This window comes from Mugil cephalus, chromosome 6 (genome assembly GCF_022458985.1).
Source record: "Mugil cephalus isolate CIBA_MC_2020 chromosome 6, CIBA_Mcephalus_1.1, whole genome shotgun sequence".
Lineage (NCBI taxonomy): Eukaryota > Metazoa > Chordata > Actinopteri > Mugiliformes > Mugilidae > Mugil > Mugil cephalus.
In genome coordinates, this window is record NC_061775.1 from 14733670 (window position 1) to 14753784 (window position 20115).

At 40.4% G+C, this 20115-nt stretch overlaps 1 protein-coding gene across 2 annotated transcripts in view; it reads right to left on the reverse strand.

The window, feature by feature from the left end:
• nlgn1 (neuroligin 1) overlaps positions 1 to 20115 on the reverse strand; it is a 262746-nt gene that overhangs the window by 154816 nt on the left and 87815 nt on the right. The window contains exons 3-4 of one of the 2 annotated variants that reach the window (XM_047587289.1): positions 13200 to 13259; positions 3678 to 3830 (exon numbers count right to left, since the gene is read on the reverse strand). In XM_047587289.1, coding sequence (XP_047443245.1) covers positions 3678 to 3830; positions 13200 to 13259 — 213 coding nt within the window. The remainder of the gene's footprint in view (positions 1 to 3677; positions 3831 to 13199; positions 13260 to 20115) is intronic. The other variant, XM_047587290.1, reaches the window with a different exon arrangement.

The window sequence follows — 20115 nt, forward strand, 5'->3', positions numbered from 1 at the left end:
ATGTTGTTCAAACTGTTCAGATAAATGTAATGTTTGAAACACCTCCATCCTGCATCTCAAACCAGGTCTTTGTAGATGGGATCACACTGCTGGGAGCACAGAGGAATTAGAGGAGGAGTGCCGTGCAGAGAAATGGATATTTTACTGGCCAGGTATATCTTAAAACAATCAGAGGCTTGATGAATTGGCTGAATGGCTGATGTATGGCTTGAATGGAAGGGGTATTTGGAGAAGGTTTGAGTCAGGGAAATGCACCTCATCAATCAGCATGATTAAAGGTTTTGGCTCGGCTGAAACAAACTCAACACTGCGAGGGCCTGGCCTTAAAGGCATAGTTCGCTCTTTAGACGTCTAGGTCTAACAGCCTTGCCCTGCTGGGGTTTTGGTCTCCGGTATTGGCAATTTTCTTCCACTTCTGTCCATTTTTGTCCACTAAGGTGCATATTGGAGCATTTAAACTACTTGGATTATTTTCAGAGTACTGTATCTGCGAGCTAGAATATTTAAAAGTAGCTTGAGTACTAAATATGACTGCACACTGCCTGATTATAAACCAAGGAGGGAGAGAGATGAAATAGACGGTAACCACTTGTCACTTTCAATAATAACACTTTGACAGCAGTATGTTTCATTAGGACTCAATCTGCACACAAGACAAACTTCTAATTCATTAAACACACACAGGCTCATACACACACTGACAGTTGCATAGTATATACATGCCCCACGGCCAAATCCATTGTAGCCAAGGTCCTTAACCAATAAATACAGCTTCGCGTCAGCAGCTTTACATATTTAAAGCCACTAATGGCTTCCTGCAAAGTGCTCGTTCTTGCACACAGTCTCGCTAAGCCAAGAAGAAAAATCAGTGGTGCGGGAGTAGGGTGTTCTGTCCGCAGAGCAGCATCTCCATGCGAGCAGGTGTGACGACTGGACGGGTAAGGTCAGCCACATGCTTTAAGAAGCCAACTGGCTACAGAACATAGTTTTAAGGCTAGGAGGCAGTTGAAGATTAATCATTTAATAAGCTGTCAATAGAGTCTCAAAACATTTCTGGTCTCATGGCTAAAAAAAAAGGTCAATCTCCGTTTCAGAAGGCACAGTTGGTGAGATAAAGCTGTACTTTTGTACATTGCAGTCATTTATTTATCCTCTTGTGCATGGTCTTCCCTACTCTGACCCTGGGTAATTATATGAAAGCCATTTGCTTACCTTTCTCAGGTGTGATGTGGAAACCATCCTAGGGCCTAGGGTTGACCTAGGGTTAGCTACGAGTGAGCTCTGATGAGGTCCCGCTAAGTCCTTACCAAATGTTAAAGCCTACAACTGTCCAATATGGCACAGTTATGTTACGTTATACCTCATTCTGATGTTGTGTGATGTGTACGTTTAATATATTTCGCAGTGTTTTCCTTATGGCGGATCTGTGAGGTGTTTTTAAGATAGACAGTCATCCAGTCAAATCCTGCATTATCACATACCATGCTGAGTGGTTCTCGTTAAAGGTGTAGCTGGATTGCAACATGGCACACATCCAAGAACAGTTTAATGTTTTTTACACGGTACTGGAACTAAAGTAACACCCCATGGGTGAAGAGCTTTTATTGTAAGCTGGCCATTATTCCCTAACTTATATACTTAAACTGGATGACTAACAGGAAAGCCTCGCGGTTATGAACGCTAAAACCGGCGCTTTCTCTGTCACTCTCGCGCACACACCATCGCGTACGCACTATCACGTGTTCCGGTAAGGTACAGTCTTATGCTTTTGTCCGTTGCCAGGGGGGTAAACACAAACGCAGAGAGTCTAATCTGAGAGCGAACAGCAGTGCCTCGTGTTAACCAGCAGGACTACAGTTTCCCTCAACACTATGAGGCCTGCAGCAGTTAAGAGCTCGCACATCAGTGAGAGAAGAGACGGACAGAAAGGGAGGAAGAGAAGGAGCAAAATAGATGTACCCACACACAAAAAAAGTGTATGCTTTTGATAAATTTATGGCAAATGGATTCATTTTTAGACCGCTCTTTGTAGATTTCCACTAAACAAAGCCGACAATTCATGTCAGCCTTCCGAGGCTAATTGACCGATGCCGTGGATGCAAATTTCAGCTACATGTAAAAAAGCATTATCGTTTAGTGAAAAGAGAAGGTCTTTTTGAAGGTCACAATCATAAACTGGGGCAGAGGTTTCGCTATTGCATTGGACTTTCAACCTGTACAGCTTTGGACAGTGGCATCGAGAAATGCCCACAGCTGGGGAAGCATGCTTCAGCGTGGGCAGGCTATGTGTACTTTGAGCAGGTTTTTCCTGCTCACTGGGATTACCTCCAGCCCCATCATGACATTGAAACTAAATAAGCAGGCATTAAAAAGAAACATTATTGGTAAGTGCAGATGATTGAGTACTATATTTAATTTCCGCTTTTGTGGTTTTGGCAGAGCTTGATGTTTGCTGAGGGGCTGTCCGTCTAGTCACTGGATGACTCATTGTTATATCTCTGAGGGACATCAACCACAAACTTCCCAGCCTACATTCTACAACTGAATGAAATCTGCTTTAGTTTTAATGTTTAGAACCCGATTTCCAGCTGTCGGGAAATCAGTATATCATCGAACTATGCGTAAGAAAAGCAACAAGCGCCATCCCCGATAAACAGTTTCTGCAATTTAAACAATAATCCACAATAACAATCCGGACCCCCTGCAGACGGCATGAATATTTGATTCTTGTTCAGCTTCTGTTCTTTCTTCAAATGCACGCACAAATATATACATGAGAGAGAGAGAGAGAGAAAAAAAGTGTTTTAGTTGAGTGAAAGGCGAATATTGCCCTGCGTCTTTATAGTGCTAAAGTTTAATCAAAGAGGGTGAAAACCCCAGTCACCGAAACAACATGGAAATGAAAACAGTTCTTTCCATTCAAAACAAATGACAGCATAATCTCATTCCGCACAGGGACAGGACCGAGGCAGTGCACCTTTGTTTCCATCATGTGCTGCAATATATACCTGCCCTCTGGGTATGACGGTGACATCCATACGCAGGGGGAAAAGAATTAGGAATTAGTTTGATGAGAAGAGATAAGATAGAGGAAGGCAGAGAGCTGGGGTAGAGATGAAAACAGAAGGGAATGAGAATGAGAGAAGACGCTGCCATGATAGATTAAAGGCTACTAAATATAAGGAGGGAGGCAGGGAGCGTAGATGCACAATTCCGTGGTAGCGGAGGCCAGAATGTTCAGCCCTGCCACTGATGCATGTGAACAACATGATATGCCCAAAAATACACAGTAGGATCTTGAATAACCCAGACACTGAGATGTAATAATACACCGTTAATTTAGAGCAAACCTCTAAGCGAAACGTCAAACTGAAAATTGAACACTTCCTTCTTTAACAATGAAAAATATCCAGAATCAAAGAGCAATTAATCCAAGTGAAACGCTCAAACCTTAATTTGGGGAATCCCTAGAAATGACACTGGGAAACAACCACAACATGTTTTCCTCTCAAATATTAGATAACAGAGCAGATGTGAAGTCAGTGAAAGAAATAAGTTGATTCCTAGTCTTAGCCTGCACGCTGTGCCAATGGGATAGCCAAGAAGAAAAAGAAAATAGAGAAAGGACAGATATAACAACAGTGGCGGTAGGTCACATCGGGTAGCAGGATCCTTACCTAGGACGCCCAGCCGGTAGTTGACAGTTATGACAATCACATTCCCATAGCTGGCGAGGATGCTGCCATCAAACATATTCCCAGTTCCTTCCATGTAGGAGCCCCCGTGGATGAAAACCATTACCGGCTTGGGGCTTCCACTCTCCCTAATGTCTAGAGGAAGGGGGAGGAAGAAGAGGAGAAGACGGAACAGGCATAAAGACTGATTAGGTGACAGATTGAAGTTGACAGCCATAGATGCATTTTCAATACTTTAGGGGGCTGTGGCCACCTTTTTTAATTTTATATATTTATTCATGTTTCCCCTGAATAATCTTGGCACACTGGCTTTTTTTTTTTTTTTTCTTTTTTAAACATGAAGACCTTGTTAGTTTTAGGCACCAAACTGATTCCCGCCATGACACTTTGAAGTAATTGGAAAATTTATATTTATTGATTAACTTGCTTGAAATTCCACATAGGTGCTAATGAAATGGGACGTTCAGTGTGAAGAATTTGCGATGTCACATCATGTTGAGGTAAAGCTCCCGCAATAAATCTGGGAGAAAATCTTTTGCAAAAAAAAAGTGGCACACTATCAATTTTACTGAAAAGCAATGCCTTGTTAAAATTATCATTTAAATTCATGCTAGCACATTTTAGCACTAGTTGTGCACCTGTAGGGAAATGTCTGTCTTCGATTTTGCTAATATAAATTCATGTATTTTTATTTATCAATTTTCTTTTCCACTACGGGCAATTACACAGGTCTTGAAGACTAAAACGCTTTTGCTTTTTAAATAATTTAAAGCAGGGATTTTCAATGTTTTTCAGGCCAAGCATCCCCAAACTGATGGAAAAATTAAATAGGGAACCCCCTCTACCTACTATACGTTCTATATTAAACTCGGCCTAATGCTATTTCTAAATATATATTATCATCATCATCATTTTGCATTCATTATTAATCTACTCATTATACCTTTCCTAAAATATGTTGGATTCATGTTAATGTGTATTTAAAGAAATTGAAATTTGTGGAGGAAAGTTAAAAAAAATTATATATAGAAAATGTCTAATCAACCAAAGATTTTGGTTGCAACTGCAGTGTAATAATGCAGTTGCAAGATTACAATAGGAGATAGAGGCTGAGTTGTGAGACCAATGTTACTTATACTGCAATATGGCAAGAGGTGTTTATCTTAACAAAGGGTTTTTTATGTGTAGTCGTATCAGTCACGGTGAGAAGAATGGTGAACCTGCTGTTAGTGTCACGATTAGCTGTAATAAATTGTGTTACAGCTCACTGATTAGAGTGGAATAAAGAGTAGGTTCATTGTAATGCTTTAGCTCCCGTCGTACTTTGGATACGGGTACTGGTTTGTAAAATAAAAAAAAAAAAAAGAAAAAGAAAAGGAAAAGCATAAAAAGAGCTGGGGAGATCTAACAACACGCCGCAAACCGCGCTCAAAACAAGGCTTCACTTTCATCTTCTGTTTCGCAGAGATGAAGCTTTTTATCTTGCTTCCTAACCATCTCCATCAGTACATGTGTGAGCACACACCGTTTATCCCACTGATGTTTTTAGCAGGGAGGGACTCGGGGTCCAGGGAGAGATCAGTGAATCTACGGGGAATTAAAAATTAACCAACCAGGAAAATGGGAAAGTGTTACCCCTGAGAGAGGAGAGTGGAGAGATCTGCTGAGGGAGTAAACGCTGAGCAGAAAGATACTGTTGGCGTCTTCTTAAAGGTTTCCCGCGCTGTGTGTTTAAAGTTCTCCAAATCAAAGGAGCGGACAATTAAATTATGTAAAGACCTGGAGGAACAGTTTGGATCTGATGGAAGTTAATTGCGCTAATGAATGCAGGAGACTCATTTGCTTTTAAATTGCGTGGAAGTGCTCGAAACTTTACTGTACACCCGCAACGCAGTTGTTTTTAATTTGAAAAAAGGGATAATGTTTAAATGTTTGACAGCTGCAGAAATTGTTTTATTCCAAATAGAAGATGCAGAATTGACATGCGCTTATGAATTCAATTGAAAAAGGGAAATGAAGTATGAAAAAAAAAAATCCAGCAGGAAATTGAAATGAGGCATATTTTCTCCTTTTAAGCATGTGTGTGTGTGTGTGTGTGTGTGTGTGTGTGTGTGTGTGTGTGTGTGTGTGCTGCATTTGCCCTTCCTCTGTTTCTCTCAGTGCAGAGCCCATTACATCACTTCTATCATTCTTTGTCCTTTGCAGTGTTTTCTTTTTTTCCTTTTCTTTTTCTTTTTTTGTCATAGTCGTTCTGCTCCCACTGTCGCAGCAGGCAGCGGCCACATCGTAGCGGCACATCATAACTCCCCTCTGGAAGGCTTCCAGAAACTTCTGACAAAAAAGGTCAGGAGATTATGGCAAGTGCGTACGTGTGAATGCACCCCGCAGCACGTCTATGTGTGTGTGTGTGTGTGTGCGTGTGTGGCCTAATGAAACGAGTGGAGGGGCGGAGAAAGGGAGCGGGGAGTGACAACAAACAAAGGAGGTCACGGCGACGACTATGAATTTCAGTCTGAATCTGTGGTAACGTGATGGTGATGGTGATGATGATGGTGTTGGCAGTGGCAGTCGGGCATGATGATAACTGACAGCCCTGATAAGTGAAAGCGTTGTCGGTGATGATATGGAGGATAATTAGAATGATAACAACAACATTGTTGATAATATTGATTATGATAATGAAATCAGCCTGGATAACGTTGACAGTGATGACGGTAATAAACCTGTCAATGAGGCTGACGATAACGTCAACCGCGGCGGGGGTGATGAAATTTGTAATGATGCTAATAATGATTACAATCATGGCCGTGGCTGCTTTGAGTGTGGCGGTTGCATACCACGACACTGATAATGATGACTTGCTCCTTGCAACCGTGATGGTAGGAATCATTTCAGGGACAAAAATTAGATTCGTTGGATAACCCTAACCCTAACCCTAACCCTACGGATGGAAACAATGATGATAATCATGGTAGCAGGCAGCCATGATTAGGTTAATGTTGAAAATGTTGGAAAGGACAACTGTGTTAGTGATGTCAGTCCGGTGTTAACTACCATGATAATGGTGACAATACTGATAGCGCTGATACTCCTGAATGTTAAACATGCTGGTGTCATAGACTGTGTAGTGCTGATGGAAAAAAAATAAAATAAAAACAGGAAATAAACGATAATGGCTATTATGTTGATGGGAATACTCATACTATGTTTTCACGGTTTTGTTTTGTTTTTTTTGTGTGTTTTTATTTTAAATTATTATTATTAATTATAATTGATATTAATATATTATAATAATATAATTATAATATAATTTCACACACCTGGAAAAGACCGTACCCCTGTTTTCAGAAACAGGGTGTGTTTTCACAAGGTGGAAAACACCCAAAGAAACAGGGATACTGTTGCATTTACACGCCCTATCAGGGTTTCTGACAACTGCCAACTACCTATTTTATTTATTTATTTATTTATTTATTTTAGCATGTAAACTTCACCACACAATTTCACACACCTGGAAAAGACCATACCCCTGTTTTCAGGAGTTTCTGACAATCGGCAACTACCTACAGTAAGTATCTCTGGCAGATACTGAATTTTATGATTCTGTAATGAAAGGTTACATATTCTTACAAGTATAAATGGGGGAAATAAAAAATAAAATAAAAAAACATTTAAGTGTTGACCTATTCAAGACTGTAAGGGTAGGGTACAGGCTAATTTAAGGCTTGGCTAACAGTTACGGGAACGTCAGATTAAATTTAGATTAAACTAAATTTGTTGTTAATATAACAGGCATCCACGGGAAAGAGTAACTGGGAGACTGGGATAAGCCTCATGACTGGGATACTGGCGTGCATGCAGACACAATCAGTAATGGTAGAGTTAGTTTGAACCGAATTGAGCAAAAAACCGACCTTCAATTTTCTATCCCGGGCGCTACACAAGTAGCAGCCTGCTGCTCCGAGTGTACACACTACTGTGAGAACGAATGGATGGGTCTAATGTCGGATATATAAAGAATTGGATTATTTTCTTCTGGAGTGAGCTACAGCCAGCTCTCTTTGTTCTGTGCTGGTGTCCTGAAGGTCAGCAGTAATGAGCTGAGGTTAGGATAAAATTGCCTTGGCAATGTTGGAGCGTTTGATGGATTTACCTAAAGTTATCTGGATTTACAGACTAAAAGGGGTCCCAGTGTATACGGAATGTATTATACCCTGAGGTTTTAGATTTTTGTTATCCAGTCTTTTTTTCTTCTTTTTTTTTGGTTTCCTACTGTCGCATCCTGCATTATCTGTCAGAGCCTCTAGCAATTAATCCTCATCCAGCTGATTTCAACGGTCGTCACTTTCCATCTTCTTTCCAAGGAACCTGTTAATGATGTATATGAAGTGATCGCTGAAACCATAGGCTATATTTACCATCATATAATATGTCTTCATCATGTTATTCCTCTGTGTAAAGTCACACTTTGTAACAAGCAGGAATATCGAACTGTATTTTTTTCCCTCGCTGTTTTTATTTTCACAGTGAGTAGCAAGATGAAAGGTTGTATACAAAGAGTGAAAGTAAGATGCAACCATGTTGTGAATCGACCATTCAATCTACAGTGCGGTGAGTATTGGTGCGGTTTGTCAGAGGATAGGTGCCATGTCGGCATGGAGTAGGTCGTTGCTTCCTCGTGGAGAAGTTCATGATCAAAGAGATTCCGGTGCTTTAGATTTCCTTGAGCAAACCCTCAGAGATGCCCCCAGGCTGCTGCAACAACTTCTCTATCCTCTCCCTCGGCAAGTGTAGAGGACTTACCAAACCAACAACAATTACTAGGAGCAGAGGAGCTCTTCTTTTTTTTGTTTTGTTACATACACATATATATATTTATATTTATATACTGGCTTGCTGGAGGGAACAAAGCCATGGGGATTCTCAGCAGAAGCAACAGGTACCAAAATGAGGCCCAGTGCTCAACACTGCTTCGAATGCTTCCAGATGAAACGCTCCTGTGTACTCCATGCAACTGTGCTGATGTAACTCATTAGTGTGCGCATGCACGATCATCAGTAAGTAATGGCCTGTATGCAAAAATGTGTTAGCATACGGATCTGATGGCATATTTACTTAAATCCACCATGTGCAAATCAATATTTGCTCAGCATAGATGACATTTTGAAATATTACTTGAATTAGGGAAATTGCTCAGTTACTTCGAATGTTGTGCAGCAATGCATCAGAACGTTGACCACTGTTTCCCAACAACAGTAGTGGAAATATAGAGTATCTATATGCACTGATCAGCCATAACATTATGACCGTTTCTTAATATTGTGTAGGTTTCCCTTATGCCTCCAAAACAGTTGTTACTCATCAGAGAATAGACATGGACCTTCTGAGGGTGTCCTGTGGTGTCTGCAAGCAGGATGTTGTTAGTGGAGTGGCCTTTGGGTCCTTGGTTATTGTGTATGCATCTGTGTCATTGCCATGGGGTGGGGGTGTCTGGTCTAGTCTAGGTGCGTAGTACATGTCTAAGGAACATACACAAGAATGACAGGTCCAAAAGTTTCTCAGCAGAACATTGTATTGTAAAAGATGGTCAATGTTATTAACTTCACCTGTCAGTGGTTATAATGTTGTGGCTGATCAGTGAGCATGCTCCATTGTATTTTACTTGCAGCCAGTAGCAGTGGTAATTTAGGAGAGACTAGGATGTGACTAATGACATATAGGACTGTATAAGGCTGTTTAGGCTGAGGGTCTTACATGACCAAACATTCACCATGGAATACTTTATTTTAATAAAATGTCAACAGCTGCATTATAACATATAGGTTACTAACGGTAACAGATCCATGCACGTAATATGGTGCAGTCTCACCGTTTGGGAATTGCAAGCATGAAGAAGATGGAACATGTAACATTGTTCCCAGTTGATCCTTTTTATTTCTTTTTTCGGCTCCAGGATCATCTTTGTGTGATCAGCAAAATCCATATCCCAGTGCCCTCCACACTCTATATACTATATCCTCAGTGTATAGGGAGATTAATATCTCACAGGTATTGCCATATAATGCTTTTTAGGGTACCAGTGGCCCCATAAGATAAGCACTTTCCACTCTTAACCACTCCAGCGGCCTTTGCTGTAAAAACAGGAGCTCCTAACAAATCCTCAGCTCTCGGGGACTTTCCTGTTTACATCTCTATTCCCGGCACAAAAAAGGATTACAAACGCCATCTTTACTGAGCATAAACTGATTGCAAAGTGCAAAATTCCCCGGGCGGGTGAGGTGCTGAGGTTAGGGCTTGCATCTAGAAAGCATCAATGGGTCAAAGGTTAAGAGCATCAAGAAACATGTGAAATGGTGTATGTGTGTGTGTGTGTGTGTGTGTGTGTGTGTGTGTGTGTGTGTGTGTGTGTGTGTGTGTGAGCTGAACGGCCTGACAAAATGTGTGTGCGCATGTGTGTGTCCTCAAGCATATTTTCTTCAATATTAAACTGGATTAGTTGTGTGCCCTGCATACTTTATCGAGATAATACTTGGGGCTTGCTGGGATTTTATTGAATAGATCTGTTTGAGCCGTGTGACTCTCTCTAATCTTATTGGTGTGTGTGTGTGTGCCTGTGTGTGTTTGTGTTTGTGTGTGAGCTCCCAGAAAAACAGCATGATGGCACAGATCAAAGGGATCGGGGTGGGTTGTGAGTCTTATTTGGATGTAATTGCTGTTTACTTCGTCACATTATACAGTAGAGGTGCCTTATTAAGACTTTCTGCCTGTCATTAAAATTACACTGCAGCAGTCTTAAGGGGATGTGACTCTATCTCTGGGTTTTATCAAGGACATTTTATTCCTTATAAGGCTTTTTTCAAAGGGCTTTTCTTATGGCAATTAAGAAAAGGTTTTTTTATATATATTTTTGAGATTAGTGTGTTTCAAGCCCACTGCTACAGCTTTCACTTCATTTAAATATCAAGAGGAGCAATGTTTCCATCTTGTCGTCATTGTCGTTTTTATCAATATATAAAATAATATATATATATTTCCGTATATTCATATACGGATTAGTCGTCTTTAATGCATTACCACCATTGTATGTGTGAAATATTAATTCATGTCCGCTGAGTTTTCCATGTGAGTGACTCAAACATTTAAGGAGTTGGACTGAATTAGGCCAAGGATATACGAGGTAACTCTAACATGCCTCGATACTCTCTATCTCTCACAGTTCAAGTGCATTGCGGCTAGGGTTGGCATCTGTGATCATTGTAATCACACAAAAAATTATTATTATTATTTTTTTTTTTCAGTTTCCCTCCACGTTGAAATTACAGGTGCTCTCACCCGGCAGGACCGTGGCACAGACTGGAGTTTCATTTTGATCAAAATTACAAAGGCTGAACTGGAGAGACATGTATTTCACAGTTATTGTAAACCCACTATAGACTTTTTACAGTGAATAGGACCAGCTCATTCAATTTATCATTGTCAAATGACAACTGAGAAAATATTGGTGAACGCTTTAAGGTATGATTGAAATCTCCGGGGAAAAAAAAAACTCCAGAAGATGGAAATATTTTAATCATATTCTCAGAGTCAGTGACAAAGTAAAATTAAGTCAGTATTCATGGAAATGTAACTGGGTGGGCCATTCCGCACAATGAACAATGATACCTTCCATGTTGTTTTGGTGTAAGTTAATAATAAATCCAATTTTGCCCCGAATTAATTGTCCACAGTTTTCATTTGATGAACGCAACCCCAGAGCACTTCTCAATGGCTGATTTGAAGCAAGGGACAAGGACTGCAAAGGTCTCGCTCGCTTGGCTAACGTCACTGACTGTAGGCTACCGGGAGCTAATTCACGTTTCATTCATTAATTGCGTGACTACCTGGCTAGTATGCAATTTAGGAGTTTGTCACCTGAGCATAAGTTGGAGATAAAAGGTTCGGGACCACATCGACCAGAGGATTTAATCATTTCTCAAGAGGGAAAAGACAAAACTAGGACATTCAACCAGGAGTGGTTTTGGCAGACAACTTGATTCACCGGGAGCTCTACAAATGCACTTGGTGAGTCTAATTTTTTTTTTATCTTAATGGAATTGATAATCTAGTTTACATATTGTTTGAATTACAATGGAATTTGTGTAATGCGTGACTGGCAATACTTGTATGGTTGTGTGTGGGAGACACATCCTCATGGAGCTGTTCACCTGTCTGTGTAGCTGAAATGGCTGTTGTTGTGAAGGCATTGATTATGGTATTTCTGGACTAGATCAGAAGATTTTCCTGCATGCCTTTACCAGAAATCGTAATGAATCAGAACCAAAATCGCCGATGTTGTTTGCATATTTGACTGAGTCTGAATTTTGCTGCTTTTTTTGATTGAGATTTTTTATCTCAGAGTGTCTCTAGTTTACTTAAGAAATTGATTAAAAAAAAAAAAAGAAAGAAAAAATAAATATATGACCCACTTTTTATTCTTTTTTTCTTTCATGGCACCACTTACATAGCTAGATCTAAGCTCAATTTTCTCTTACCTTTTGCAGGAGATTTAATTCCACCAGTATGGTATTACCGCCTCTGTGGTTTCACAGATCACCCTTAAAATGTTTTATTACAATCCAATGTCAATTTCCAAGTGATGGTGTGTGTGTGTGCCCTGTTGTAAGAGTGAATCCTCCACTGAAATGTAGAGCCTGGATTAGTTCAAACTAAAGGTCGCTTTAGATGAGATCCATACAAATGTTAGCTCATTTTATTATTGCAAAGACTGTCATGTTAGCCAAACCACAGTTCATGTACCTACAAAGCAACTGATTTGACAGCTTGGGACTTAAGGTCTAACACCCCCTGTGGGTGATTCACTACAAAGTTAGTTTCATATACTGATGCATAGCAAATTAGATCTGACTTAGCCCTGTAGGAGAGGAAACCATGCCTGGAGAGGCAGCAGCCTGCATTTATCAGCAGTAGCCTCCATTATTCTTTTGTTTCAATTGCTTGTTTCATCTGCAAACCCATTGGTTTAATGCCCAAAACTTGAACAGGTCTAAATGTTACAGATGCAAGCCAGTTAGCCAGTTGTTGATCTTTTTTTTTGACATGACCAGATTCATAAACGTGTAGAATCAAAAGAAAATAATACACATGCAAAAATGTGTTAAGAGCTGGCTAAGGGTTAATAGTTATTTTATCTGCTGGTGGGATGCAACATAGAAAAGTAAAGAAAAGGTAAAGGAAACAGCAAATCCAAGCAGAGAATCTATGTTACAGGATTAATATCAAAGAATGGTGGGAGACATGTAAACTTTAGACATCAAGCGGAAAAGGACAAAACACATCCAGCCCAAAAAGAGAGTTTACGAGTAAAGAGCAAAAAGAAAATGTCCATCACTTTCAAAAAAAGGACAAGAAATGTAAGAAAATCAAAGAAGATAAAAATTGGAGGAGAAAGGGTAAGTTTGGTTTCCCTTGTCATGCAAATCAGTTTGGCATTGGGGGAAAAAATACCTTCATCGTCCGTGCGGTCATTATCACCTAAATCATCAGTGTGTTTCTTTGTAAGGGGACCTATAGGACCAAGAAGGAGAAGAACGGAGGAAAACAGGGTGATCAAGAACACACACAGCTTTCAAAAGATGCTCTCAAAAGATAAGAAAGTTTCTCAGTAATTATCCTCTTTATAGTCCCTTTCATTTTTTTTTTTTTTCGAAAAATCCTCACACTGACAAGGAGACTGGGTAAACATTACCACAATGTCCATTTCACACGTTCACAGTCGGAATTTACTGTATTCATTTAAGAAGAGCAAGAAAAGAGGGACTTTGGGAAAAAAAAGAGGCCAAAAAATACAAGCTCTCTGTTAAAAACAAAGACATAACAGAAGATTAAAGCACTTAGGATCAAAAGACATGAGACTTTTTAAAGAGTGCATGTAATTTAAAGTAGCACAAATTCAACTTATCAGACACATTGTGTTAACCAGTGCAGCGAGGACATAAACATGGAGGCTGTAAAAGAGGCAGCAACCGTAAGAGCGGGGCAGTCAAAAGAAGCATGTGACAACCTGCCCCTGTGGTGTTTGTCAGTCGTTCTGCAATGTGAAAATCTCAAAGAATTCAAAACGTGGAGAGAGAAATCGATGAGAACAGAAGATAAAGGCAAATTGATATAATTTTTTTCATCATGTCTTTTTTTTTTATGTTGACTATGATATAGTATTCACCGACGTATTCATTTATTTGACTCCCTTCTGTCATGTTGCCAATGTACACTGCAAGTGCGCACAGACTGGAAAGTTATGAAGAAAAATTAGACCTTGATGGGAATTAGCGAAGACTTCCAAGTTTTGGAGTAATCCATATAATACCAAAGACAAACAAATCCACCGTCAGCATCAATAAGGCTTGGTTGCTTGTTTGGAGAAAAGCTCACAACGCAGGGAAAAATATCCTTTGGAATTTCCGTTCCAAGAAAAAAAGTTCAATTTCAAGTTACAAACTTCATCTGATTAGCTTAGCTGATCAGGTTAATTAAGGTAACAGATTCACAGCCACCCGTCTCCAGTCTTTATGCTGAAGATAATCTGACCTAAAACTGGGTGTTAAAGTTTGTTGTTGGTGTTTAAGCGCTTGCTCTAAAAGTTTGGCAGGGGAAGTGGTCAGGTGCTTCTTCACTGACAAATCCACATTTTAATACACGTTTTTGTACGTACAGACACATAAACACATGCTGTCCTAAAAAATAAATAAATAAATAAAAACACACAGAGACAAACACACACATACACACAAAGACAACACAGACAGAGAGAGAGACACACACATGTAACATAAAAGATCAGAAACATGCAGTCTGGAAGTCAGAAATATAAGCTTGCAAGACATTAGAATAGCATACCGTTCAAGTATTCACGTACACACACACACACACACACACACACACACACACACACACACACACACACACACACACACACACACACACACACACACACAACTTTACAGCAGCGCATTCATTCATAAATAAAAACTCCTGTGGCTGTGTTGACTTGAATATCTGTTTATGAAACGGAAAAATGAGGAGGGGGGGTGGGGATTAATGAATTAAAAGGCTTGAGAAAGTTCCCGTCGGTAATTCATTTTGATGGGTAATAACGCCTCCGTCACTCAACATCCTGCAGGTTTATTTTAAGACCAATGATTCCTTTCCAGGGAGTTTAAAATGGGAGCTGGCTTCCTGCATACCATTCTGTCCTACAGCATTCTCCCAGCTCTCCTTTGTGAATCTGACAAGCAATTTGATAAGCGGGAGCTGACTCGGGCTTTCTTTGTGCTGAATAAGCACGGAGACGCGAGAGTCGCTTCTTTTAAATTTGTGAAACGTCTAAGAAACACGGAGAAACTGCTGTCTAGGGATGTGTCACCTGTTTATGGAGTTTACCGCATAGAGAGATCGCCGTCTAAACAGCGCGCAAAGGTTGTGGCGGGTTTCGTGTTAACCTTTTAGCACGCATCACGGTGAGTGACGGAAGGCTCGGCGTTAATACCCAAACATACATGACTCATTTCATCGTTAACCTCTTAAGCTCTCTCCTGTCACTCAGTTCAGAATACACCAACTCCAGATTCCAGTTTGACTATTTTCCCTTTTTCCTTTATACAATATGTGGATTTGGAATATGTATGTATGTTTGTATAGGTAAAGCATTCAGATGCTATCTGTCAGTGGCATCCAGGCTAACATATATATACTTTATATTTGGAAAATAATAACATGGTAATTGTTTTTTTCTACACGTGCTGCCATTGCACAAGCATCTTTTTTGACTGGGGGGTTAGTGGGGATCAGACCAGACAAGCCCATGACAACATGACAGCTCATTTCTCTCTTACACACACACACACACAAACACATGGAGAGAGAGAGAGAGACCATGCAGCAATCATGTGTCAGCCCTAAACTGTCCAGTGACAAGAAGGCCTCGACTCTGCCCCGTACTCCACCTCTGCCGTGAACCTATGTCTGCGTGTGTTTTCGCAATCTGTGGCCATCTCACTGGTGAGGGCTCAGCTGCCACCGGCTCCGATGCGTAATTAGGAACACGATGAAATGTTCCATCTCTGACTCTGACTGTTGTTTTCGTACAACTTAGTTATTTTACCTTCTCTGACTTACATGCGAACGCGCGCTCTTTTGCTACCTCTATGCTCTGGTTTCGTCTTCCTTTCTCTTTCAAGAACACGGATTGACTGACTTGAGAGGCAGCATGGACTCTGATGCCACAAAACTGCAGCACCCTTGAAAATCAAACAGGAGGAGATTTCCTCAAAAGAAGTCAAAAGCTGTATGATTACTAGCATCCGTGAACAGAAAGAGTAAAAGAAGCTAACAGATAAGAGGAAATAGATGGGATGGAAGTGTTTAAATTATTGTTTAAAATGTATGTTAAATTTAAATCTGATACAATACAATTAAATATACCTATAATATATTTAGGCCTTCAACGGGGGGTCCATGACCCCTAGGGGGTCCACAGAGGCATTGCATAGGGGTCGCCAAATCCCTTGGTTGATAAGACATTTTTTATATATATATTTTTTTTCCATTTTCCCCCCACAAATTTAAATTTCTTTAAATACACATTAACATGAATATTTTAGTAAAGGGATGAGGGATAGCTTAATATTGAATGTAAAATGATAATAGGCCAAGTTAAATATAGAACACATACAGTAGGTAGGGGGGCCCTATTTAATCTCTCCATCAGTTTGGAGTTCCTTGGCCTGAAAAACGTTGAAGACCCCTGATGTATTTCATTTATATCTACATTTGTCTCATTCTGGTTTTGGACGTGATGGCTCGTGCTTCTTGAGGCATTAATCTCCCTTTTAGCAAAGATAGCCATGAGCGAAGCTACATAGTTGCCCTAGTTGTATGAAACTGAATTTCCTTTTTTTTTTTTTTTTTTGATGTCTAAAAGAAGTAGAAAGAGTACATGCAATCACTCCGTCCTGTGATTTCTATTCAACAATCAGTGCAGCCAAGAGTTTTGATTTTCAGCCCCTCTGTGTATAATCTGCACTTCCTGCCTTCTGCAGTTCCTTGTTTTCTGTGTCCATCGCTCTCTCCTGTCCTCACATCTCCCTCTCTCCACCAACAGCATTGATTAGAAACTGATGAAGAAGAGTTTCACGCTCTCTGACACCGCAACAATCCATGACTTAAAAAGTCAGCTGGGAAGCAAGAAGGACACATACACACAAGCACATACGCACGATAACACACACTCATACTCAACCCTGAGGCTTTCCCCTCTCCTGGATGAGGTAATTATTGCGAGGAGAGTCCATGCATCGATCGCACATTCTGCACAAGAGCTATCCATACATATTGCTCTCTCTGTGCATCAGTCAGGACCCACACTGGCATAGAAACACACTAGCTTAATCAATCACCAATGCACATTAAAAAAAAAAAAAGAAAGGTGTGGGGGGGTCTAACACAGCACATGGCTCAATGAGCCAAATAGGTAATCTACTACTGACCTTGGATAAAATCCCTACAGGCTGTAAACTATATATATAAATACAGAACTCATTCCGCAAGCTGAAACTGAGAGTCTAATGCACTTCAGGAAAAACTCCACCAGGGGAAAAAATTAGACAGTCTATCTGAAAGCACCGGTGGACAGATTCTCCGCACTCAAATGAAAGGAAAATGTTGCATGTTTCATGCTGTTTTATGCATGAACACTTACCGTTTTTGATCATTTTTCACCATGTTAGCTGCGTATGTGTAAAATACCCCTTGGGTTGATCATTACATTCAACCAGAAAGACTCCAATTATATACATTAGCTTTAGTTTTTAAAGAAAACTATGAAAAATGACTCAGTGGAATTCTGACCTGTATTTTTGTGTTATTCCCCTGTCACATTTATGTTCCTCCCAGACCGTCATCAGTCACACTTTTATATAAACTCGGTTTACATTTTACTTCTTCTTTATAATGTCTATTATTATAGATATTTGGAGTCCTGTACACCATGGGTGACATGACAGCAATCCCTAACATACACAAGTCATATGGGGTCAGCACCAAGAAGAAGTATTTCCGATAATGTGGCTCCCTTAACTCTCCAGATTGCATATTAAATATCAGATTAAATGAAGAAAGCCCATGACGTCCTCTATTGTGTACCAGAACAAAACCATTTCCTGTTTGTTTTTTGTTTTTTTATCCAAGCAGCTACAGAAACTCATTCATGGGATGTGAGTTTTTAAGGCAAAAAGGAAACCCCCGTTTATGTTACGACGCGGACAAAAAAAAAAAAAAAGTTGAGACGAGGCATTGGATTTACACAAATTATAAGCCAAACTAGGCAGCAAATGAGAAGTGGTGAGTCATGGTTCTGTGGCTGACAGAACAGTGGGGTCTCCTCAGGCCGTTTCAGCCATGTCTTTATGTCATCCCTTGACAGGTCTGGCCAATTAAGGTGATTAAAGCCATGCACCAGTCGAAAACACTCTGGCTGTCACTGTAAGGCCAGTGGAGGTACAGAGGGACTCAACGCCTTCCCCCACAAAAGGGTTCCTGGATCTTCTAAGACATGCAAGAATAGATGCCGCTGGACATTAGGACTAGGCAAAATTCCAAAAGATATCCCAGACCAGGTCACATGTATATAATATAGTGGTGACATGGCGACAGAGTAACAAAAGCAAAGTGGAGTAAGGGTTAGGGTTGGGGTAGTCGTTGGGGTTAGGGTTAGGGTACTCTGACATTCTCCGAGATGCTCAACAGTGTGTATATGTACATTATGTGCCCTTTGCTTATGAGCAATTTATTGGCAGCTGCAAAGCGGAACCAAGCAGGTCAATAGCCAATCGACAAAAATACTACAACCTTCTAAAGCTAAGAATGCTTGGGAATATCCTTGAATACCCCATTGAAAACACAAACTGTGATCTGTAAAGCTGGTCTGAGCTGTAAACCAGTGATGCATCGGGGAACAAAAAGCTTTCACGCCCACTCTAATGTTCCTCTCACCTTGTGTCGTACCCACGCTGCATTTCCTCCTGTCGCCCGTTTCATCTACTCACATTTCCTGCTCTCCCTCCTCTCCTTCTCCGCTACTAATAATTTTATTCTCGCATTCCTCCGATGTTCTCTCTCCTTCTGCCGCTTGCTGACGAAACAAACGCCCACGCTGTCAATGTCAGTGAGTCAATTCGAAGCAGTGAAACGTCCGGGAGGGGAGGACATGAGTGAAGATGTGTGACTAGTGTGCAAATAAGCAAGAAAGTAGAGAGCTAGAAAAAAGGAATGAAATTATGAGCCCCTGGCTTTAATTCTCTAATCTTTCCGGGTTATTCATCTGCTAAGAACATGTGAACAAGTTCTGCAACGCAATGAAAAAGGAGACTAGAAGCTGAAGTCTCGACAAAGCTCTTACTGTAGAATATTAGACTATGTCCATCATACTGAGATGCAAATATGGGATGATTTGGTCATCATATTGTCTAACATAAGGCATGTCATATCAAAATGTGCATATTTTTAGTAATAGAGCAGTATCTGGAATGACTTGCTCAGTTGATGTCAAATCTCTACAATAAAGGCAGTGAATAAAACGCTGTGCGTCATACGAGCGAGTCATTTTGGCGAGTCTTGCAAACAGATCTGAAGGCAAAAAGTGTTAAAACTTGTAACCAATAGCAGCACTTGAAAACTGTCCAAAAAGCCTTCCATGTTACCCTCCTGTCACACCAAAGACAGGATGAGCCAAGGCAGGGATCAAGCTGCCAACCTTGCGATTAGAGGACTTCCTGCTGCGACGGGAGTCGTAGCCAACCCGAATAAGGCCAAGCACAGAACCACACACCTGTACTGTGCTGAATGTGGAATCAAATTGAATCAGATTTATTGGCCTTCCATGTAGGTGCACATACAAGGAATTCATTCTCTGCATTTAACCCATCCATTTTGTGCACACAGAATAGCAAGCAGTTGGCAGCCGTGCATGGCACCTGGGGAGCAGTTTGGGGGGCTTTGGTTGCTTGCTCATCAGTCAGAGAGATGATTCAAACCAGGGGCCTCACAGTCACAAAGCACTTTCTCTAACCACTATTCCACTCTACTTTCTGATTTAGCTAATATGCATGTTGAAATAATAAAGTAGATTGACGTGAGCTGCTGTTCACGGTCCATTTGCAAGTTTTGCAAATAAAAGTAATACAGAGGTCCTATTGGGCAGACTGATGCAAATTGGTCTTGTTTTATCTTTCATGTGAATGTCTTCATATACCAAACCATGTACAATGATGCGTTTATTCCAAATATAGACTCTATATACACAGTTGCACACGAGATTTCCATTGGAGCCTATCCAGACTATTTTTGGATCAAACATGAGGTACATACG